At 53.3% G+C, this 22,949-nt stretch overlaps 1 protein-coding gene across 1 annotated transcript in view; it reads left to right on the forward strand.

Annotated features, from left to right (window-relative positions):
• The window catches only part of Cacna1s (calcium voltage-gated channel subunit alpha1 S), a 64,402-nt gene that overhangs the window by 23,890 nt on the left and 17,563 nt on the right, over positions 1-22,949 (forward strand). Inside the window, exons 8-27 of the mRNA XM_070041854.1 lie at positions 994-1,139; positions 1,551-1,632; positions 3,012-3,172; positions 6,050-6,275; positions 7,618-7,825; positions 8,074-8,194; positions 9,353-9,467; positions 10,890-10,983; positions 11,650-11,719; positions 13,832-13,964; positions 14,765-14,894; positions 16,478-16,537; positions 16,927-17,033; positions 17,436-17,523; positions 17,766-17,873; positions 20,070-20,122; positions 20,420-20,566; positions 20,964-21,165; positions 21,549-21,707; positions 22,681-22,791. Of these exons, the coding sequence (XP_069897955.1) occupies positions 994-1,139; positions 1,551-1,632; positions 3,012-3,172; positions 6,050-6,275; positions 7,618-7,825; positions 8,074-8,194; positions 9,353-9,467; positions 10,890-10,983; positions 11,650-11,719; positions 13,832-13,964; positions 14,765-14,894; positions 16,478-16,537; positions 16,927-17,033; positions 17,436-17,523; positions 17,766-17,873; positions 20,070-20,122; positions 20,420-20,566; positions 20,964-21,165; positions 21,549-21,707; positions 22,681-22,791 (2,521 nt within the window). The remainder of the gene's footprint in view (positions 1-993; positions 1,140-1,550; positions 1,633-3,011; positions 3,173-6,049; positions 6,276-7,617; positions 7,826-8,073; positions 8,195-9,352; positions 9,468-10,889; positions 10,984-11,649; positions 11,720-13,831; positions 13,965-14,764; positions 14,895-16,477; positions 16,538-16,926; positions 17,034-17,435; positions 17,524-17,765; positions 17,874-20,069; positions 20,123-20,419; positions 20,567-20,963; positions 21,166-21,548; positions 21,708-22,680; positions 22,792-22,949) is intronic.

Raw genomic sequence — 22,949 nt, forward strand, 5'->3', positions numbered from 1 at the left:
TTAACTTCCCTCACCTTGGACAGCCTGTACATAGATTCAAGGGGTCTGTAAAGTTAACTAGGAGAAATTTTTTGTTCATTTTTTTATTCTAGTTATTGAATTTTTCTATTTCTTTTAACCATGAACATAGGCAACACACCATAGTGATATTAGTGTCTACAAGTTGTGCTAGTAGAAATTGGGTCACATGACAATCTTTGCAAATCTGTTTTCACTTGTTCCTACATGGAAATCATGACACACTAGACCCGCAAGTAGAGCTTGCTAGTTGATGAGTTCATGAAGAAGCACACGTACTCCTCTATATGAATGTGCAATGGTTCAACTACTGTATATTCATAGAATAGGTTGCTTTGTAAAGGCAATGATTCTATTTTGGGCATCATGCAACTTTATTCTGAGGAGGGGTCTGTGGCTCAAAATATTCCCAAGCCCCTACCTGGACTTTATCCTTCCAGAGAGAGTGGCTGTCCCCCACCTGATGCTGGGTATATCCAGGAGCCCAGGACTTTGCTATTAATCTCCTCCTGCTACTGGCAGGTCCCTGATTGGAGACACAGGGCTGCCCCCTGCTGGTCTGAAGATCCCTTGCAACCTTCAGTCCCTTTGGGGCTCTACGGCTGGGCTGCTTTGAGGCCCAGGGAGTTTTTCTCAGGCCTTAGGTCTATAAGCAGAAGCCATTTCCAAGGCAGCTTAAAGGTCAGGCAAACCACAGATTTGGGGCTCCAAGCCCGATTCCGTAAGGGCGGTGGATTATCCTGTCATGAACCCCTCACTTCCAAGGGTGACCAGGAGCAAGTCACACAGGTTGAGATCAGAAGCCAATGTAGACCCCACGGGTGCCCGGAGGGTATGAGAAGCGGAGGAAAAATGAGAGCGGTCGTCCCCCCGACCAGGCTCCGGGCCAGCGCACCGCACATCTGTTCTATAGCAGCTAAGTCTGCTCTGTCCCCTTGGCCCCCCTCGTCCCCTCTCCACTCCCATGTACTTCAGGGAATTCACCAAGGAGCGGGAGAAGGCCAAGTCCAGGGGCACCTTCCAGAAGCTCCGGGAGAAGCAGCAGCTGGAGGAGGACCTCCGGGGCTACATGAGCTGGATCACCCAGGGCGAGGTCATGGATGTGGAGGACCTGAGAGAAGGTTTGGACCCGGACTCCATGGAGAGCAAGCCCCCTGCCCACGACTGCACCCTCCCCTGGAGGACACTGACCCCATTTCACCCTCCTGCTAGCCTGCTGAGAGGGGAGAACACGCTCCCCTCAGAGGTCAACAATGAGTCTAAATCCTTGCATCTCAAGATGGTAGAATTACAGTTGTGCTCTGGGCTCTCCCCAAAACAGAGTGAGGTCCGCCATCCTAGCTGTGTCCCCTGCAGGTGGAGACTCTCCAGACTCTCTTAGAAGTCTGGGTCTCAGGAGGGCACGGAAGGGCCATGCCCACCCAGGCCCCACTGCTGCGGGCATCCTGTCCAGGGTACCTGACCTGTGCCCTGTCCAGCCCAGAGGGACCCAGAAGGCTGGCTGGCTACAGCTAGATCCACTCTGTTTCCAGGAAAGCTGCCTTTGGATGAAGGTGGCTCTGACACAGAGAGCCTGTACGAAATCGAGGGCTTGAACAAAATCATCCAGTTCATGTGAGTATGTCAGCATCTCAGCGGGACGCGCTCCAGCGCCCTCCCTTTGAGGCTCTTTTGGGAGGCCTTGGAAAGACAGCCTTTCTGAGAAAATAGGGCATGCTCTTGCTCTGAGGGCTTTGTGGCCAGATGCCTGAGGAATATGCAAATCAGAGCGGAGCCTGTGCAGGAGGCTGATGTATGTACGCAGCATGTAGGAAGGACATGGAGCCCTCGGGAAGCATGCACACAGTGGACAGCTGCCCTGGGGGAGGGGCCACTGCTGGGCAAACAGAAGGCAGGGATGGAGGATGGGCTGTACAACACTGAGAGTTTTGCAGGAAGGAGGCAGCCCAGAAGGGGTGGCTCCAAGCTCTCTCCCGTCATTGTTCGGTTGCTAGGCTGTGTCATTTTACAAATTCGTATCTGATTATGACTTTTGAAAAGATCAAACAGTAAAGAAATACATCAAAGAAACAATGAAGGCCCCTGCCTTGCCCTTCAAAGAGGTAACCGTGGCAACAGACTCTTCCTTCTACCTTCTGCTTTCATTTCTTACACGCACATGCACACGTGTGTGTGCACACACATTTCACATAATGGAATTTTATTATGATAACTACTGTCACTAAAGACACTAGAACAATGCCTAGCATATGTCAAGTCATAACATAAATTGGTTGAATAGATGAATATATATATATATAAATTTATGACATTTTTTATTTCAGATTATCTACTGAGGATAGTTTTCATATGTACACACATACTTTTGGAGTATATCATTCAATATAAAGTATTCCACAGTACAGATGCACCAACATACCATAATGTATTTAATCTTTCCTGGTTTTAGCAGTGTCACAGGGAATAATTGTGTAAACATATGAGCATTTCAGCTGGGCAGAATACTAAAATTGGGATTTCTAGGTCAAAGGGAGTGTTTTTTTAACTTTGGTAAATGTTGCTAGATTGCTCACTAAAAATAAGGCTGTAATAAGGAAGGGTTTCCCTCACCCACCTCCTCCAGACATGGTTAATTTACTGAAAGACTTCCTATGGGATGAGCAAAATATGACATCTCACTGTTGCTTTCATTGAAATTAGAATATGTGGGGCTTCTGTTCTACATCAGTCACCAGGCTGCGCATTTTGCTTGCATTATCTCATTGAATTATTCAGCTATCTCAGGAGCCCTCCTCATCATGATTCTTGTTTAAAAGATGAAGATGTTTGCTAGTAAAAGGCCAAGTGTCCAATTAGCCAAGCTCTACATCTTAGCTTCTGTTGGATGGCTGCAGGAGAGAGTTGGCTGGAACTGGGCTGGGAGGAACGGTAGAAAGGTAGAGCTCCGAGCTGAGCAGCTCTTGGTCTCCATCCTCTTCCGTCTCCCCCCGCAGCCGGCACTGGAGGCAGTGGAACCGCGTCTTCCGCTGGAAGTGCCACGACCTGGTGAAATCCAAGATCTTCTACTGGCTAGTCATCCTCGTGGTTGCCCTCAACACCTTGTCAATTGCCTCAGAGCACCACAACCAGCCGCTCTGGCTGACTCACTTGCAAGGTGAGTACGCGGGAAGGAAGCGGAAGGTGAGTCCGTGAGGCCTGATGCTCAGACCTGCCGGGGCACCACGAGATTTGCAGCAGAGCTCAACTTAACCTTGACAATGACAGACACTGGTATTCAATCAGCTGATGTAAGGTATCAAGGGGGAGGGGACAGTCACAGAACAGGAGATACTTGAGCTCTGCAGATCTTAAAGAAGAAGTAGACAAGGCCCAGAGGTCAAAGGTTAGTGAGGATTCCTGCAGGAGGAACAGTGCGTACAAAGGTGTGAAGATGTGAACATCTGGAGAATTCAGAGAGCAACAGAAACTGGGAGTGTGACAAAGAAGCAGGCGCTGCGTGGCAGGACCGTACAAACCATCATACATTGTTAGCATTATGACCCCAGGCACCAAGAGACGCCAACGAGGTGACGAGAAAGAATATAACACTATCAGACTCCAGGCTTTGAATGACCAGCTTTGGTGGCAGATAAAACAGCCCAGCTTTATCCATGCCGTAGATGTCCCTCTGGGCGCAGAGCTGTGGTCTGTAGCAGTGAGTAGGGTAACCGAAAGAAAGTCCCAGTTAGTTCCCCCCAACATAGCAGAGAAACTGGGAGCCCTCCCCACTATAAGTGTGCAGTTAATGCTGCACAAGTTATAATAATGATGTGTCAGGAACGAGAAGGTAGTCTGAGAGTGGCAGATGACTCAAAGACAGAGGTGACCCAAAGATAGAGCAGTGGGCTCCTAAGCTGACTTCCTGGGGGCATTTTAGATCTAGACTTAAGCCCTTTGGGGTGGCATCTGGGCTCCTAATGTCTATACAGAGACCACAGACAAGCCCTGGGCTTGCCTGAGTGGGGACTCTAATCATGTCCAGTCAGAGCCTGGAAAGGCTCCCCTTGAATAGAGGGAGACAAAATCTTATTGTCTATCAGGTCAGGTGAAGAACCTAAAAATGTGTCCCAGGTAGAGGTCTTGAAGGAAGGGAAAATGTCTCAAGGAAGAAAACCAGACTCCCTGTGCAGATTGCCCTGTACAGATTTGAGAACTCATTGACACTACCTTTCATGACACAAAGATCAGAAGTTAAGATAGAACCATTAAAAAGAAAAAACAGTCACAGACAAGTGAAATTTGCAGGGCTCCAAGAGAAGTGCATTAAAGTATGTTTTAAGGATGCTTCTCAAGTTGAGGCAGCAGAACCCCTGAGGAGACAAACATTTCCCAATGATGAGCTCGCAAGAAAAAATTACAAATCAGATAAGGACCAGAGCCAGAAGAGTGGCAGGGTCCAGGCAATGGGAACTGGTAAGCCCAAGAACAGGAAATACCAAACAGTACCAAAGGGACTGTGTTTAAAGTGCTGAAATAGATGGAATAGAAGGTTGTCTTCTTAGGAAGGAAATAGGAAATAAAGCTACCATCTGTGGGTAGGGATGCATGCATCCAAGGTCCATTCAGTCCTGGGAGCCGCCCTTGAACATGCTGTGGTCTGCAATGCACTCTCAGTGCACTAAGGTTGGGAAGATGGAAACCCCACCCACCCCACCCAGAGGAGTCAGAGGTGAATCGGAGGTTCCTGGCCTATGCAGATAAATGAAAGGTAGTAGCTTTACTTACTGAGATGGAAAAGCTGCTCAATGGACCCGGTCATTCTGGTGGGTGGAGGAGGATAGACATCAGTTTCATCTTGGGCGCACTGAGTTCAGTATATTCCAATGAAGATGTCCAGGAGGCAGATGGAAACGTTGGTGTGGATTTTAGTATGCACGTCTAAATTTCTGAAGAATGAAATCTGGGAAGTCATTGACAGCAATGACATTGAACAAGCATCTTATAAATACCACCAGATCACCAGGGGCTAGCACACACTCAAACGCATGGCCCAAGGCCAGTGTTCAATAAAGAATGCATCTGAGCCCAGGACTGGTGTTTCACACTTGTAATTCTAACTACTCAGGAGGCTGAAATCTGAGGGTTGGGGTTTGAAAGCAACTTGCCAGTTCCCATGAGACTTATCTCTAGTTAACCAGCAAAAATCTAAATGTAGAGCTGTGGCCCCAGTGATAGGGTGCTAGCCTTAAGCAAAAAAGCTAAGGGCAGCTCCAGGCCCTGAGTTCAATCCCCAGTACCAGAAGAAAGAAAAGATGAAAGAAATACGAGAGAGAGGGGGAGAAGGAAGGGAGGAAGGAAGGAAGGAAGGGAGGGAGGAAGGAAGGAAGGGAGGGAGGGAGGAAGGGAGGGAGGGAGGGAGGGAGGGATAAAAGGAGAAAGGGGAAAAGGAAAAAGAGAAGATTGTATCTTCAGAGAAAGCTCAGAAGCTAGAGGTATAGAGAAAGTTCAGGAAGATTTGGTGCCACAGAAGTGAGGGCAAGGTGAGACAAATGTTTGAAAATGGAAGGGGAATTTCAGCAGAGCCTGGCGCTGCTAGTAGAACAGAGAAGGAAGGGTTAAACATCCGCTGGATTTGACAACGCGGGGTAATAGGTGACCCCGGAGAGAGCCATATAAATGATCCTGGCAAGTCCATCCTCTAGGACAAAGGACCACTGATGGCGGGCTTCCCAGAGGGGCGGGCAAGCGCAGGGGGACATGTGGGCTTTAGCAGTGGACGGCCCTCTCCTATCAAGAGAAAGGAGGGAGTGATGGCGTTTAGTACACTTAAATGAAATTAGAAGGACTACAATGCAGGTTCTATTAAACACGGGAGAGCTTGTTAGAAATCTAGATCGGGACTTCCTCAGTGGGCCACAGTCACTAGATTTTACTGGGCTTGAAGATTTTTTTTAAGGCGCTCTGGAAACCCAGTACGGGTGTGCTGGGTGCTGAGGCTCCCAGGCAGGAGGTAACTGGAGAGCGGCGCTCAGACTGTCCTTCCCACCTGCAGATGTTGCCAACCGCGTGCTGCTGGCCTTGTTCACCATCGAGATGCTGCTGAAGATGTATGGGCTGGGCCTGCGCCAGTACTTCATGTCCATCTTCAACCGCTTCGACTGCTTTGTGGTTTGCAGTGGCATCCTGGAGATCCTGCTGGTGGAGTCCGGTGCCATGACACCCCTGGGCATCTCCGTGCTCCGCTGCATCCGCCTCCTCAGGATCTTCAAGATCACCAAGTGAGCCCAGCGGCGGGGCTCTCCGACCCATCTCATTCATTTCCAATGCTCCGGGGCCTGGCGAGCTCACGGGTAGCCCTGGCTCAGGACTCCTCTCCATCCTTGAACAACCTCCCCCCGGGAAAGAGAAACACCTCATACTTTCCTTTTTCTTGCCATTATTTATGGCTTGGTGAAAGGAGGGAAAAGAGAAAGGAAATAGAGAAGGAAACACTGACGGAGAGAGGAGTGGACAATGTAAGGGAGAAGGAAGAGAAGGAAGTAGATAGTATAGAAATAAGAACCTAAGAAGGAAGCAGAGAAGACAAGGAGGGATGAGAAGGCAGAGAATCCAAGTGTTCATACACCGTAGCTCCCTGTATCTTCCACTAATCTGTACCCAGACTCCCAGTGGATGCTTGAAACTTAACAGTGCTGAGCCCCACGTAGACTTTTTTTTTTTTTTGTCGGTTGTGGGGTTGAACTCTGGGCCTGGGCGCTGTCTCTCAGCTCTTCAGCTCAAGGAAAGCACTCTACCACTTGAGCCACAGTGCCACTTCTAGTTTTCTGGTGGTTAGTTGGAGATGAATTTCATGGACTTTCCTGCCTGGGCTGGCTTTGAACTGTGATCCTCAGATCTCAGCCTCCTGCGTAGCTAGGATTACAGGCAGGAGCTACCAGTGCCCGCCCTAAATGTACCATTTTTATACACACATATCTATGATAGATTAGGCACCATAAGAGATGAACAAGCCAGGCAATGGTGGCTCACGCCTGTAATCTACTCAGGAGGCTGAGATCACAGGATCACAGTTTGAAGTCAGTCTGTACAGCAAGGGCCAAGAGACTTTGGTTCCAAAATGACCAGCAAAAAGTAGGGCTGGAGGTGTGTCTGAAATGGTAAAGTGCCAGCTATGAGCAAGCCACCTGAGTTGAAACTGCCGCCACTCCCAAAAAAGAGAGGTTAACAACAAATATCACAGTTGTAATAACACTGTAGTACAATCCTCCCTCTTTCTCATATCTCATGCTGTTATGGGGTTGAGTAGCATACATCATTGGCCATAGGGAACAGAAGCCACAGTTAGGAGTGACCACAATGCTCACAAGCATTTCCTAGCCGAAGCTAGTGGTGCACAAAAGGGTAAAGAGCAGTCCTCACTCTCATGGGGTTTCTACCTGAAGCTCCTCCACATCCCTATGGAGGACCATGAGACACAAACTAAGACAAGGGCTCCACAGGGAGAGAGTGCCTCTGTGCAGGGAGCCCACTGGCTTCCAGCCCCCAGGCAGCCCTTCTCCTGGGCATTTCCCATCCAGAAGCCCCCTCATACTCCCTCCCCTTGCTGTTGCCCTCGCGCAGGTACTGGACATCGCTGAGCAACCTGGTGGCATCCCTGCTCAACTCCATCCGCTCCATCGCCTCTCTGCTGTTGCTGCTCTTCCTCTTCATCATCATCTTTGCCCTGCTGGGCATGCACCTGTTTGGGGGCAGGTACGACTTCGAGGACATGCAGGTGCGACGCAGCAACTTCGACAACTTCCCCCAGGCCCTCATCAGTGTCTTCCAGGTGAGACGTCTCATGGCGCCAGCTGAGGAACCCAGCTGGGGAGAGGCCCATCATCAAACTTCTTGTCCCTGAAGGGCCTTGATATGCTTTTTAGATCCTAGCGGGGGCACCGGGGAGAGCGGGAGCCACCACCTGTGCAGGCGTGGGACAATGGACAGGAAGAGGCCTTTTGGACGCCGCACGTGGATGGAAGCCCCTTGGGTCTCTCCGTGTCCCCCTCTCATTTTCTCCTTCCTCCTCTCCCCCAGGTCCTGACTGGGGAAGGCTGGGCCTCTGTGATGTACAACGGTATCATGGCCTATGGAGGGCCGTCCTATCCTGGCATGCTGGTGTGCATTTACTTCATCATTCTTTTCGTCTGTGGCAACTGTATCCCCCTGGGAGCAGGGTACAAAGAAGAACGGGGCAGAGGGAAGGAGGGGGAAGGTTCTTCAAAAGAAAGGGTTGGCCAGGCACCAGTGGCTCATGCCTGTATTCCCAGCTACTCAAGAGCTGAGATCTGAGGATCGCAGTTCAAAGCCAGCCTGGGCAGAAAAGTCCATGAGACTTATCTCCAATTAACCACCAGAAGACCAGAAGTGGCACTGTGGCCCAAGCAGTAGAGTGCTTGCCTTGAGCTGAAAAGCTGAGAGACAGCGCCCAGGCCTAGAGTTCAAACCCCACGACCGATAGAAAAGAAAAGAAAAAGAAGGGGTTGCTGGACACGTGGCTTATGCCTGTAATCCCAGCTATTCAGGAGGTTGAGATCTAAGCATCACAGTTCAAAGCCAGCCTGGGCAGAAATGTCTGTGAGACTCTTCATCTCTAATGAAAACAGCGAAGTCAGAAATGGAGGTGTGGCTCAAGTGGTAGAGCACCAGCCTTGAGCAAAAATAAAAGCTGACCAAGAGCACAAAGCCCTAAGTTTAAGCACCAGCACAAAAACAAAAGAAGAAGAAAGAAAAGGAAAAGAGGGCTCAAAGGTGCCCACTTGCCAGGTAGCAGAACCTTCTGGCTCCAGGGGAGCTCCTAGGCTCCTGGGGTGGGCGATAGGACACAGCAAAGGCAGGTGGAACTATAGAACAAGTCCTTCCATCAGAAAGGGTTGAGAACTATGGAGTGATTGGTTCCAGGAGGTGGCTTGCTGGGCCTGGGGCAGGAAGGCAGAAGCCCAGGGCTCAGCTATGGACCCGTGGGCAGCCTGGTCCTAACTTAGATTCAGAGGCAGGCAGAGAGGAACTGTGAGTATGGCCAGAACAGTTCAGTGTAAGTGCTGAGGCCAACAGGACTGGGCTAGGACAGTGGGAGGCTGAGGTCCGGTGATGAGGGGAGGGGTGACCAGAGCAGAGAGCTATCCCAGGGTCCTCCAGCCTGTGCTGTGGCACTGACACCTTCCTACGGGAGACAACAGGGAGCCGCCAGTCCTTCGCTGGCTGATTCCTACTTGCTTTGCTTCACGCACTCCCGGTCAGCCAGTCAAGGAGAGGGCCTGGGGACACTCGGGCAGAGTGGGACTCGACCCAAGGCTCCTTAGCTGGACTCCCTCAGATATCCTGCTCAACGTCTTCCTGGCCATTGCTGTGGACAACCTGGCAGAGGCAGAGAGCCTAACTTCTGCCCAGAAGGCCAAGGCTGAGGAGAGGAAACGCAGGAAGATGTCCAAGTGAGTGCTGTGTCCTCCACAGGGGGGGAGCTGACCCCTAGCCATGGCTGACATCGCCCAGCTTTGGGGTGGGGGAGGAGGCTTCTCCCTGGAGCCAGTTGGGCAGGGGTCTCAGGGCACCAGCTCCAGGGGACAGGCTCCTGCAACAAGGACATCCAGGCTGCTGAAGTCCGAGGAGGTACATTTGGGGCAGGATTTAGGGGCAGGCTGGTCATGTCTAGGCAATGGATTCTGGGATTTCTCCTCTCAGCCCTTCTGAGAGTCCAGTCTTCAAGGGCCAATCTTCCTGGATACTAGGCCTCCTCCCTCTGGGAAACAGGATTGGATGTTTAGTTCTTCGCAGATTTCCCCACTGTGAAGTGGCTTGTCTCTCCGTAGCCTGATCTTCTAGGAGTAGAAGCAGGACTGAGCTAAGCATTGTCTCTTAAAATTAACGGCTGGCCTCGTGCCATGAGATGGCTTTAGGCAATGCTCTTGCTGTCTTTTGTCAGTTTCCCCACGGGAAATTGGGGAGAGTGGTATTGACCTACCTCAAGGTGAAATAGTAAAAAGTCCTTTAAGAAGTTTGATAGGTCTGGATGCTGGTAGCTCACACCTGTAATCCTAGATGATCAGGAGGCTGATATCCAAGGATCACAGGTTAAAGCCATCCTGGGCAGGAAAGGCCAAGAAACTCTTACCTCTAATTAATCACCACAAAACTGGAAATGGCGTTGTGGCTCAGGTGGTAGAATGCTAGCCTTGAGCAAAAGAGCTCAGGGACAGTGCCCAGGCCCTGAGTTCAAGCCCCATGACTGCCCTTCCCCCACCCCACCCCACCCCCACGTTCCGAGAGAAAAATGTTTGGGGTCAACATAGATCCCTCTCCATCTTCTTCTTCCTTGTTTGAGTTGAAGAGGGGACTAAAGGACAAATGCCATTTTCCTACACCCCTAAATCTGCATTTATCACCACTGCATCACATTTTTGTCATGTGGCTAATGACCTTTCTTAATTCTGTGTGATCAACATCACCTTGTTCTAATGATAAATCACTGTGTTGACAGAAAAAAAAAATTAACGGGCTGGGGATCTTGTTAACGATGCAGATTCTGATTCATCTGGGCTGCACCAGGTCGGGTAGCCGGGGTTCTGCGTTTCTAGCAAGCTCCCAAGTGGTAGCGAGTCTGCAGGTCACCGGAGGCCCACACACATGAGTATGGAACTGTTCTAGAGAGCAGCCTGCTTCTCCCATTGCCTGAACCTGCAAGAATGGGACTCCCATTCCTGGAGAGGCACTATGGGAAGAGCAGAGTCCAGACCTCTCCAAAGAGTTGAGAGCACCCTGGCTAAACCATGCGTCCACCCTGTGAATGCTGACTGAACCGGGTGCAGAGCCTCTGTCTATCCACTCACTACCATTTCCTTGGTTTTCCAACTCAGGGGTCTCCCAGACAAGACAGAAGAGGAGAAGGCCTCGACAGCCAAGAAGCTGGAGCAGAAGCCCAAGGGGGAAGGAATCCCAACCACCGCCAAGGTGAGACTTCGGGTGATATTTCACAGGATGGATGGAGAGGGTCTGAAGGCACCCGCCTCCTTGCCCTGTGCCTCAGGGTACCAGTGAAGCCAAAGTAGTGGGTGGGTGAGAGGCAGGGAGGGAGGGAAGGAGGAAGGGAGAGAAGGAGAGGACAGTGGTCCTCTGTCTGGAGATGGCATCCCCTTGGGGCCCAGTGTATACATCTCCAGGGATTCCTGTCGCTGCTTCCTGCCTAGAGCAAGCAGGAAATCTGCCTCTCTATGAGAGGCTCTACAGAGAAGCCCGGCCTGGCTTCTCACCGGTGCTAGCCCTGCCCTGCCTGCTCTAGCCTGGCTCTGTTCGTTATTCTTGGAGACCAAGGAAATGGAGTTCAAGGAGCCAGGAAGCTGGGCCCCAGAGGGGTGAGGAACCCTGACCAAAGGAGATCAGCCCTCCAGGGAGACCAAGCCAAAGGCACCGTGTACACAGACCAAGCTTGGCTCTGCCCCTGCCTGCCTCCCTGGACCTGGCTTCCACGAGGAAGCCACGGTTGATCCCCCTCACCGATCCTCACACCGTGGGGAGAGCCAACAAGCAGAAATCCAGGCCGGCTCTTCAGCCCATGTTTAGTCAGGGCAGACGGCAGCTCTGGCTTCCTCACCATCTTCATTGTGTTCCTCCCTACAGCTGAAAATCGATGAGTTTGAATCTAACGTCAATGAGATCAAGGACCCTTACCCCTCAGCTGACTTCCCAGGTGAGGATCCTGGAAGCTAGGTAGATAGGAGCCTGGTATTGTCTATGGGGAGCATGTGCAGGCTGAATTCTCTCCGTGGTCGGCCTCCGTGTGTCCTCTGCCTAGGCCTCTCCCTGTGGAGTGTAGGACACTGGAGATGTCCCTTCTGCACCCAGCCTTGCAAATAAGCCACCTGCCAGCACACAACGCACACAGGAGCAGAGTCCACACCTAGAATTTTCATTCGCCTCAGCCAGTGTATCCTGAGGGCCGGCTCTGTGCTGCAGGCCTGAGGATCTGATTTTCAGGAGTGCAGAGCTGGTGGGAACACAGTCCCCCTGCCAGCCATGCAGAAGGGATTCTGCAGGGGGCCGCTCCTAGCCATGTAGGGATGGGGCCAGTTGCTTATCATCCAGGGCCTGGGATGGAACCATAAGTGGCACTGTTCAAAAATCCACAAGGGGGGAGACAGGGGCTCATGGGAGGACGGATGAATAAGACATAGCTAGGGCCTACTGCAAACCTCTCCCAACACAGACACATCACCCATGTCCGCTGCAGAAATCTTACTCGTCCAGACAGAGAAGAAAGACACATGGAGAACGCGGAGGCCACCCAGGAGAGCGCTGGGACCCAAGGGCTCTGAAGCTCTCTCTGAGCTCACACACAAGTCCTTCAGAGCACTGAGCCAAGGAACAATTTTACGTCTTTGGCGAATTCAACTAGTTATCAACAATGACTGTGAGCTCCAGGGAGACTTTTTTGTGTGCCCCAAATGGCAGACAAAAGAGAATGAACATGTACACCACGGGATTTTGCTGAGTGAAGTGGGGTCGGATGGAGATGGCTCAGAGAAGACTGGGGGAAGTTCCTCAAATTTCTCCCATAAACGAATACTGAGGATCACTCAGTGGGGGTGATCACCTCACAGGGACCATCAGTTAGGTAGGAGCGGCTGGTGTGCAGGTGGGAAGGTGGCTGCCTAGGAATGTTGAGGAAGGGGTTGGAGAGAAGTAAGGGGGGGGATTGAATGTGTTTAAATCCGGCTTCTGTTTGTTTCTTTTTCTCTTCTCTTTTCTTTTTTTGGTGGTGGAGCTGGAGTTGGAGCTTAGGGCTTTGTGCTCACTGGGCAAGCAGCTACACTTGAGCTATGGCTAGAGCCCGTTTTGCTGTTGTTATTTCTTAGGCAGGGGCTCACACTGAGCCTTAGACAGTGATCCTCCTGTCTCTGTGTCACAAATGGCTGGAAGTATAGGCGGGCACCACTGCATTTAGCTACCTAGCTTCTTCAAAAACAACAACAACACATGAACAAAATGGGATATAAACCCCCCAAAAGGGAAAGAACTAGAGAGAAAAGGACACAAATGTGGCAACTCTGAGAACTAACAGTCTCTGGTAGTGAGCAGAAATTATATCTCTGGGGCCCTGCGATCATCCAGGCAGGATGAGAAGGGGAAAGTTCTGAGGAGAAAGCAAGAGGAGCAGCGGGGCATGGGGGTATGATTCGTATGAGCAGGAGGACTCTCCCGGGTAGGGCAGATAGAGAACGGAATCCAGGAGCTCCTGGCCTGCGGGCTGGGGAGGGAGTAGCTGTCAGCATTCCCCGGATGCAATCTCAGATATGCTTGGGATATCTGTCTCCTCCACCTCCCCCCTGCACACATATCCTGACTCCTGCACTCAACCTTCCCTAGTCCTGGAAGCTGACTGAAGCTCAAGAGATACTGGTTGCCTTTTTTCCATGCTAGAAGGTTCTCTCCAAAACTACTATGTTTAGATTCCAGAGTTCATACACCTCCTCTTGTCAGTTTCCCACGCTGCGTGGCTGAGACTCAGGAAGGCCCCCGTGTCTAGCACTGCACAGCGGCTCAACAACAAGGGCAGAACCAGACTTGGTTCTTCCGAAGCCGGGTCTCCCTGCCCCCAGCTAGTGAGTGGTGAAGGTGGTGAATCCAGCCTAGAGACAGAAGAGGCTGTAACAAGACTCCTGGGCTTTCTTCCAGAAGATTCTGGTCCTATGCGGGGTGAGGGAGGCCCCTCTATGGCTGACTTCAGAGATTCCTTAGAGGACAGAAGCCAAGCACACCGCAGCGTTTGGGGAAACACCTGTGATGTCTCTTCTCCCCACAGGAGATGATGAGGAAGACGAGCCTGAGATCCCGGTGAGCCCCCGGCCTCGCCCCCTGGCTGAGCTGCAGCTCAAAGAGAAGGCGGTGCCCATTCCAGAAGCCAGCTCCTTCTTCATCTTCAGCCCCACCAATAAGTAGGTGGAGCCTTGGCTGCTGGAGGGCAGGGGTAGCTGATGAGACAGACAGAGAGACAGAGACAGAGAAGAGACAGAGAGAGATTTTGTTTCCCTGTCCTGCAAAGACCTGCTCTTGGCTGTCCATTCCTACAGTTACTCTATGTGACACCCATTCCTTTAGCTTAAGGTCCTGTGACCTGTCTCCGATGCTAGTACTGGACTGAGGCTTGGCTCAGTGGGAGAATGCTTGCCTAATGTGTGTGAAGCACTTTTTTTTTCTTTCTGGGAGAAGGCAGGCTTTTCATCATTACTTACACCCAAGGCTTATTCCTAGGAGTAGTGTTCGATGGTGCAAGGGACAGGAGTTGGGGACATCTGAGGTCTTTATTGGCTTTATGATTTTCAGCTTTCCTTTTGTTCTTTAACTACTAGAGTTTGAACTCAGGGCCTCACCTTTGCTAGCAAGTACTCTACCACTTGAACCATGCCCCGAGTCATTCAGCTTTAAGAGACAGAGAACACAGGCTTCGTGGAGTTTCCTGTGGCTGCCTTGGGGATGGAGATCAGCCTGTCTTCTTCCTTGGAGGGAAGAACTTGAAGCAGGGGTGTGTGAAGAGGGCGGCTGGGGGAGGGCTCTGAGACTCAAGGAGCGCCGGATGCCCAGCCCGGCATGCCAGCCAGAGGAGCGAGGCGACCGTCCACACTTCATCCCGACCCAAGGCACAGGAAATGGCTCCTCTGTCCTGAAGAGGGGCAGAGACCAGTGGAGTCTGAGAGTCCAGCAGCTCACAGGGCCCGCTCTCCACTCTTTCCCCCAGGATCCGCGTCCTGTGTCACCGCATTGTCAACGCCACATGGTTCACCAACTTCATCCTGCTCTTCATCCTGCTCAGCAGCGCTGCCCTGGCTGCAGAGGACCCCATCCGGGCGGAGTCCATGAGGAATCAGGTGACGTGGCTACCTCTGCTGGCTCTGCACCCCGCCCGTACCCTGGGCTTCAGCCCCCCCTCCCCATTTCACACCCCCTGTGTGACCACCGACGTGGGGTTTTCCCCGAGTCTATGTCCCAGAGGGCCTGGCCTGCCCATGCACTGTTTCTGACCAGTGATGGATGTCACAGCAGGGCAGAGGCAGGCTCTGGCTGCCCACTCCAGATGGTGGTGCAGGCGGTAGTGATGATGCTGGTGGGAATTATGACGATGATGGTAGTAGTGGTAATGATGTGAGGATGGGGGTGGTGACAATGGTGGAGATGATAAAGGAAGTGATGGTGATGGCAAGGTGGTGGTGATAATGATGGTGATGATGGTAAAGATGATGGTGGTGAGGATGATGGTAGTGGTTGATGATGATGGTGGTGGTGGTGGTGGTGGTGGTGGCGGCAGTGGTGGTGGTAATAAAGGTGGCAGTGGTTGTAACGCTGATGATGGTTAGTGGTGCTGATGCTGATAGTGATGATGGTGGTAAGGATAATGGTGATGAGGATGATTGTGGTGGAGGTTGATGGTGATGATGGTAGTGGTGAGGAAAATGGTGAGGATGATGGTGGTGGTAGTGATGATGGTGGTGGTAAAGGACATGGTAATGGTGGTGGTAATGGAGGTGATGATAGTGGGGTGGGGTGGGTAATGGAGGTGATGATGGTTTGGGTGGTAATGGAGGTGATGGTGGTGCTGGTAATGGAGGTAATGGTGGTGCTGGTAATGGAGGTGATGATGGTTTTGGTGGTAATGGAGGTGATGATGGGTTTGGTGGTAATGGAGATGATGGTGGTGGCGGTAATGGAGGTGATGATGGTTTTGGTGGTAATGGAGGTGATGGTGGTGGTGGTAATGGAGGTGATGATGGTTTTGGTGGTAATGGAGGTGATGGTGGTGGTGGTAATGGAGGTGATGATGGTGGTGGTAGTAATGGAGGTGATGATGGTTTTGGTGGTAATGGAGGTGATGGTGGTGGTGGTAATGGGGGTGATGGTGGTGGTGGTAATGGGGGTGATGGTGGTGGTAATGGAGGTGATGGTGGTGGTAATGGAGGTGATGGTGGTGGTGGTGGTAATGGAGGTGATGATGGTTTGGGTGGTTATGAGGTGATGGTAGTGATGGTAATGGAGGTGATGGTGGTGGTGGTAATGGAGGTGATGGTGGTGGTGGTAATGGAAGTGATGGTGGTGGTGGTGGTAATGGAGGTGATGGTGGTTTTGGTAATGGAGGTGATGGTGGTGGTGGCAGTAATGGAGGTAATGATGGTTTTGGTGGTAATGGAGGTGATGGTGGTGGTGGTAATGGAGGTGATGGTGGTGATGGTAATGGAGGTGATGGTTTTGGTGGTAATGGAGGTGATGGTGGTGGTGGTAATGGAGGTGATGATGGTTTGGGTGGTGATGGAGGTGGTGGTGGTAATAGAGATGACGGTGGTGGCTGTGGCAGGGGTGATGGTCATTGGCGGTGGTGAGGATGGCAGTGGTGTCCGTGATAGAGTTACCATCCCTCTGCCCTTCCTCTCACTGGCTCACCCTCCCTCCTCATCCCCAGATCCTTGGGTATTTTGACATCGCGTTCACCTCTGTGTTCACCGTGGAGATTGTCCTCAAGGTGAGTGAAGGCTGTGGACAGACAGCCCTGGGCATGAGCCCAGACCTACTGGGAGGCTGGGCTAAAGCAGACAGAGTGGAAAGAGACGGGGCTCGGGGGGCCTGGTCCCTTCTCAGGGGGGGAAGACAGGGACTTCTACCCTGCCCTTCCACAAAGAAGAGGGCTGGGGCCCCCCACTCCCAGTGCGGGGAGGTGGGAATTGGGGCTCCCCATGGCCTGTGAAGGTCAGGACTTGAAGAACTTAGGCTGAAGCAGGGAGCTGGGTGGCGCCAGATCTGCCGGCAGCAGTCTGTCTCTGTAGATGCTCTTCCTGAGCGGACGGAGGCAGGAAGCCCTGCTCCGGGGAGGCCAGCCTGCTCCCAGGTCCCTCCCTCTCTGTCTCCCCCCAGATGACCACCTACGGGGCCTTCCTGCACAAAGGGTCCTTCTGCCGCAACTACTTCAACATCTTGGACCTGCTGGTGGTGGCTGTGTCGCTCATCTCCATGGGACTTGAGTGAGCACTGGCATGGGTGTCATCTCCCAGCCTGGGTGCCATCCCCTCAGTACCAGGGCCTCACCCCATGTTAGTCAGTAGGCTCTGTGTCACACCAGGAGCTCTACCAAATGGCAGAGCCTGGAGATGGAGGGGGGAGGTGGACAGAAGGCAGCCCCTCCCCTTTGCTTCCTATAGAAGCTGCTAGTCTGATGGAAGAGACAGAGCCTATAGCCACAGGGAAGAAGCCAACCAATGAGAGTTCCGCCCCTGAGCAGGGAGCCTCTTTTCTCTAGGGTGGAGTGGGGGGAGATGTGCAAAAAGGTGCCGGGTGGAGGGCTTTGGGACAGGGGGCAGGAAGGAGGCTGGGGCATGGAGGCTGCCTGGCGGGAGCTCACTGCCCCGGGCCTTGCCACTCTGCAGGTCTAGTGCCATCTCCGTGGTGAAGATCCTCAGAGTGCTGAGGGTTCTCCGACCACTCCGAGCCATCAACAGAGCCAAAGGGCTGAAGGTAAGGAAGTGCCGGGCAGGACCCCAGGGGAGAGGGGCTCCAGGTCCCCACTCCAGAAACCTCCTCTCCTTGGCCAAGCTGAGGGTGAGGATGAGGTCGTGTGTCTGGGCTTCCCCAGATCCTCACTCCGCCTCCAGATCCACCCAGAGGCTGCACATCTTGCACTTCTGGGGTCCCCTCGGCCCGGGGTAGTGGGGTGAGTTACGCAGGCTCCGCCCCCATCCGGCGCTGTCTCCCCTTAGCACGTGGTACAGTGTGTGTTTGTGGCCATCAACACCATCGGGAACATCGTCCTGGTCACCACCTTCCTGCAGTTCATGTTCGCCTGCATCGGCGTCCAGCTCTTCAAGGTGAGGTGCGGTCCGCCCCCGCAGTCCCTCCGTTCCCCGCCAGGGCTCCGCTGCCAGGCTGTGGCAAGAGCCAGCAATCTCTCTCCCCTCCAGCCAAGGAAGCCCCAGAACCCGAGAACAAATGTTCCTGCATGAATGCGCACATGGTGTTGTTATGTTGCATCGTGTTGTGCTTTGTAGTACCCGAGCTGGAAGTCACGGCCTTGTGCTCGCTAGGTACTCTAGCACTTAAGGTCTGCCCAGCCCTTTTTGCTTTGTTTTCTTTTCAGATAGGGTCTCATGCTTTTGCCCACACAAGCCTTAGACCAAAATCTTCCTACCTCTATCTTCAGAGTGGCTGGTGTTACAGACGTAAGCTGTTATGCCCAAAGAAATGAACACTTCTGAGACTAGAATAGTCCAAGTTTATATCTGGTTGTCTGAGTGCTACCACCTCCTGTCACTGGCCCTGCAGTCACCTCTCCACCCCTCCCCCATCTCCCCCACCTTCCCCTACCTCGCCAGGCTCATCTATAACACCCTGTAATCCTACCTCTGCTCAGCAGCCCACAGCCCCATGTGGGATGTCTGGCAACCCCCAGGCCACCAGGAGTCTCACTTCATGTCAGGGCAATCTACTCTGGCTTTCCTGGGCCTCTCTAGGACTCAGGCATGGCCTCCTCTCCCAGAGCTCTGACTTCTGGGTGCCTCTGGGTTGCAGCTCATCTGCAGGGTACAGATACTGATACCTGGAACTCACATAAACACCCCAACAGTTTCTATCATGAGCTAATCCACCCCCTGCACCATAGCATGATCTCCTGAAGTCATGGCGATAGAGGCTCAGTCCATCTTAGACATGCAATGGAATCGCATAACCATCATTCATTCATTCATTCATTCATTCAACAAACACATATGAAACATTTTCTCCATAATTGAGCCAGGGCCTCTGTGAAGGTTGAGGGGAGTCACAAGGCAAACTCCCAACCTTCCTCCAAGGCAGGAGAGACAAGACTTTGAGGAGAGGAGTCAGGGTGGGGCTCCCGGGGGACCCTGAGGAGAGACAATCCTGGAGGGACAGGGCCTACGCATCCTGCTCGTGACCTTTTCCCTTTGCCCAGCAAAGCGCTGCCCCTCTCCCCACCCCACACCCCTCTTTGTCAAGCATCCTGTGGAGGATGACCTGACTCACCTGGCACCCAGCCCTGGGCCTAGCTGTAGGAGCGTACCACAGTCATTCCTTAAAGGAACGGAGGAGGATGCACCCTTCCTTTGCCTCCTGTGTCCGGTGCTTCAGTGCCTGCTGCCCAGCCACCTTGGCACGGCTGGCATTTTACACCTCATGCTCTCTACATTTCACTGTGGAGTTTTGCTTACTGTATTACACTGGGCACTGGCTGTCTAGGGTCTGCCCAGAATCTTGCCCAGTGGCAGCTGGGCATGCTCCCTGATCTTCCCCCAGCTCCCCCCCCCACCTACACTCCAGCAGCCCTAAGAGGGGAGTGTGAGGACAGCACACTTCTGCGGGACGGGGTGAGGGGCCGGCCCCCAGTCGGCCCTGTGTCCTGGGCTCAGCCAGTTTCCTCTCTGGGTCTCTCATGGAGTTGCATGAGGACCTAGCAAGCGATCCCCTCTGCTCATACCAAATCCTTTACGCCTGTTATGTGACAGAGACACAGCAGCAAGTGCTCTGGCCTGAGTCGTTTCTGCGGGCACCAGGCCCGCCCATTCAGGCCCTGGGGTGGGGCGTGCTGGGTCCCGCTTCAGCCCTGAGGACAAGCTGAGGTATCAGCGCTCATCTGGGGCCCATGTCTGCATTCTTCCTCTCACAGCCTCCCTGGGGTTCAGGTCGCCACAGGCAGAAGGGGACACTGCACCCCGGGGAGATGGGGGGTCTCAATCATGCTGGCTCTGGAAGAGAGGAGCAGGGGCTGAGGGTGCTCACATTTGCATCCTCAAGCCCTGTCTGGGGTTCTCTCTGAGACCCTGGACTCAGACGCAGCCTTAGCATCCAGGCCGGGGGTGGGGACAGACAGTGGGAGCTGTGAAGATGAATGATGAGGGTAAGATCACCCACACCCCCCCCCCCAGAAGAAGGGACAGGCCCCTCCTCCCAGACAGTCGGCCCTCCCTCCCCTCTCTCTCGGTAGTCCAGTTTCTCTCCTGTTTCCATGACAACATGTCTCCGTGTCTCCCTCCCCTTGCCGGATGTAGGGGAAGTTCTTCAGCTGCAACGACTTATCCAAGATGACAGAAGAGGAATGCAAGTATGCATTGCTGCGCCAGCTGAGGGGCACAGGGGCAGGGCCTTCACGTGGGGGCACCGTGGCCCTACAGGCGGGGAGCTGGAGGCCGTCTGCCATTAGGGGATGTCATAGAAGCCCCTTTGCTTGGGCAGCTGGAGGGCAGGGGGAAATGTGCAGCCGTGTCCTCGGCGGTCCTGGATACAGGCCTTGGTGTCTCTTGCATGCACACTGCCCAGGGCTCAGGGCGTGAGGTTTGGGGGGGGGGGTACGAGGCAGCCCCCCTGTGCTCAGCAGTGTGACAGGGACTTTTTACACCAGGGGCTACTACTACGTGTACAAGGACGGGGACCCCACGCAGATCGAGCTGCGTGCACGCCAGTGGACACACAACCACTTCCACTTCGACAACGTGCTGTCGGCCATGATGTCACTCTTCACAGTCTCCACCTTCGAGGGATGGCCTCAGTGAGTGGGAGCTGGGGCCTGCCACGCTCCCCTGCGGGGGTGGGGGGGCAATGCCAGGAACCAGCCTCAGCCCCTTCCTCCCCCTCTGCACCATGCCCAGCCTGGGGCCATTGTCATGAAGACAATTCGCTGATGGCTTGTCAGACTCCGATGTGGACCGATCACTGCCCAAGGCCCCTGACTGGAGGATTCTGACAAAACGCAGGGCCATGTGGAAAGGCAGGGGCATTGCAGGATTGGCCCCAGCTGCCCCTCACCTCCGCCCACCCCAGCCTACATCCGTTCCCATCCCTTGTCTGGTCAGAAGGCCCCCTTGTCCAGTGGAATAATGTCCGCCCTTCCTGGGCTGGGTCCCAGCCTCATTGCTTCCCATCCTCTTCTCTCCGCCCACCCCCAGGCTACTGTACAAGGCCATAGACTCAAGCGAGGAGGACATGGGCCCTATCTACAACAACCGTGTGGAGATGGCCATCTTCTTCATCATCTACATCATCCTCATCGCCTTCTTCATGATGAACATCTTCGTGGGCTTTGTCATTGTGACCTTCCAGGAGCAGGGGGAAACCGAGTACAAGAACTGTGAGCTGGACAAGAACCAGGTGCTGGGCCACCTAGAGAGGGAATGCACAGCCTCGCAGGCCTCCCCCTCTCCCGGGCCCATCCTGGCATCTTAGGGGTGATCTCAGAACCTCCATTTGGTACCCAGTCCTCCCTTCCATGCATCCTGCCCACTTCTAACCAGAAGCAATAGGAAGTGATGGGGTGGGGCCTTCTCATGGAATTCCCATGATGCCTCAGGCTCCCCAGGCTGGGCTGGATAGTAGTCAGAATGGGCCATGATAACTCAAGGGGGACCCAAGGGCCCAGTGGAATTCAGCCTCTCCATGGTCCCTACAGTCCCCCAGCCACCAGCCCCAAGTTCAGGGCTCCCTAAGTGCGTGGACGAAGGCGTTCTGACCTCTCCTGTCATGCCATGTCTCAGCGTCAGTGTGTGCAGTACGCCCTGAAGGCCCGCCCACTGAGGTGCTACATCCCCAAAAACCCCTATCAGTACAAGGTGTGGTATGTCGTCACCTCCTCCTACTTCGAATATCTGATGTTTGCCCTCATCATGCTCAATACCATCTGCCTGGGCATGCAGGTAAGGGGCCTCCTAGGAGATGGGGGGCTGAGCAGGCTGGGGCCTGGGCTCTGAGGAGGGCAGAGTGGATAGAACAGGATTCTCTGCATCCCACTCCCTGCCCATTTTCCTCCCATAATAGACATTTCCCACTACATGCTAGTTGCTGAGTGGTGAGGTGCAGGATACAGAGGTGACTGGGTCATCAAGGCTTAACGACACCTGTGATCCTTTACAGACAGGCTCCCTGCACCTAGGAGCCCAAGCCACACGCAACATACACATGGTACATAGGACAACATACACGACAAGTCCACAGCTAGCGGCCGGCAGCTCCCATCTCACAGAGGAGGGTGGGGCCAAGTCAGGCAGCAGAACTGGGCAGCTGCCAAGGTGGGGTCACAGGTAGCCATCTGGTCTACCAGGGAGGGAAGACGGTGAGAGAATCCCTAGAGAACATAGAGACATGGATTCATTGTGGGACGTGGCAGTGGACCAAGGGTCAAGGTTGTTGTCAAGGTCGTCGATGGAAGTACCTCTCCATCTGGGGCAGTGTGCCAGAGACAGGAAGCTTGGCCAGCTAGTTCTCACTACAGTGGTGATACTAACTACCAAATCTAAGGCTCTAACAAGTCCTGTACCAAAACAACTACATGGACACTGTCACCGAGTCCTCCTGTCCTGGAACTGATGTATGAATGAGCTCTGGCCTTATAGCCCTGAAATACTCTCAGCAGCTCTTGAGCTTGGACTTGGGGAACCTCCCCTCTCCCTCTTTCAATGGAAAGGAGGAGGGCAGGGTACAAAAATCTTAAGATTTGGTGGAAGTCGGGATGACTAAAGTTACTGAAGCAGGATCCTGGATGTCTGAGCTAAAAACAGGTGGAAAGGGGAGAGGGAGGCTGAAGAAAGGGGGGGGGCTCCCAGGAAGAGGAAATGCTCCAGGAATCTGATGTGAAGGCCCAAGCCCCGCCCTCCCTGCTTATCTCCACAGCACTACAACCAATCAGAGGAGATGAATCACATCTCAGACATCCTCAACGTGGCCTTCACCATCATCTTCACTCTGGAGATGGTTCTCAAGCTCATGGCGTTCAAGGCCAGGGTAAGTGTCCAGGCGTCGGGGCCTGACAGGCAAATGCACATGCATGGCCCCACATCACCTCACTCTCCCGGGTCAGGTAGGTCTGTGCCCACCTTTACTGCTGGGCACAGGTGAAACTTCAGGTTGCCAGAACCTACAGAATGGACGCTGGGTACCTC

This window comes from Dipodomys merriami, unplaced genomic scaffold, assembly GCF_024711535.1.
Source record: "Dipodomys merriami isolate MVZ:Mamm:240054 unplaced genomic scaffold, mDipMer1.0.p SCAF_31, whole genome shotgun sequence".
NCBI classification, from domain to species: domain Eukaryota; kingdom Metazoa; phylum Chordata; class Mammalia; order Rodentia; family Heteromyidae; genus Dipodomys; species Dipodomys merriami.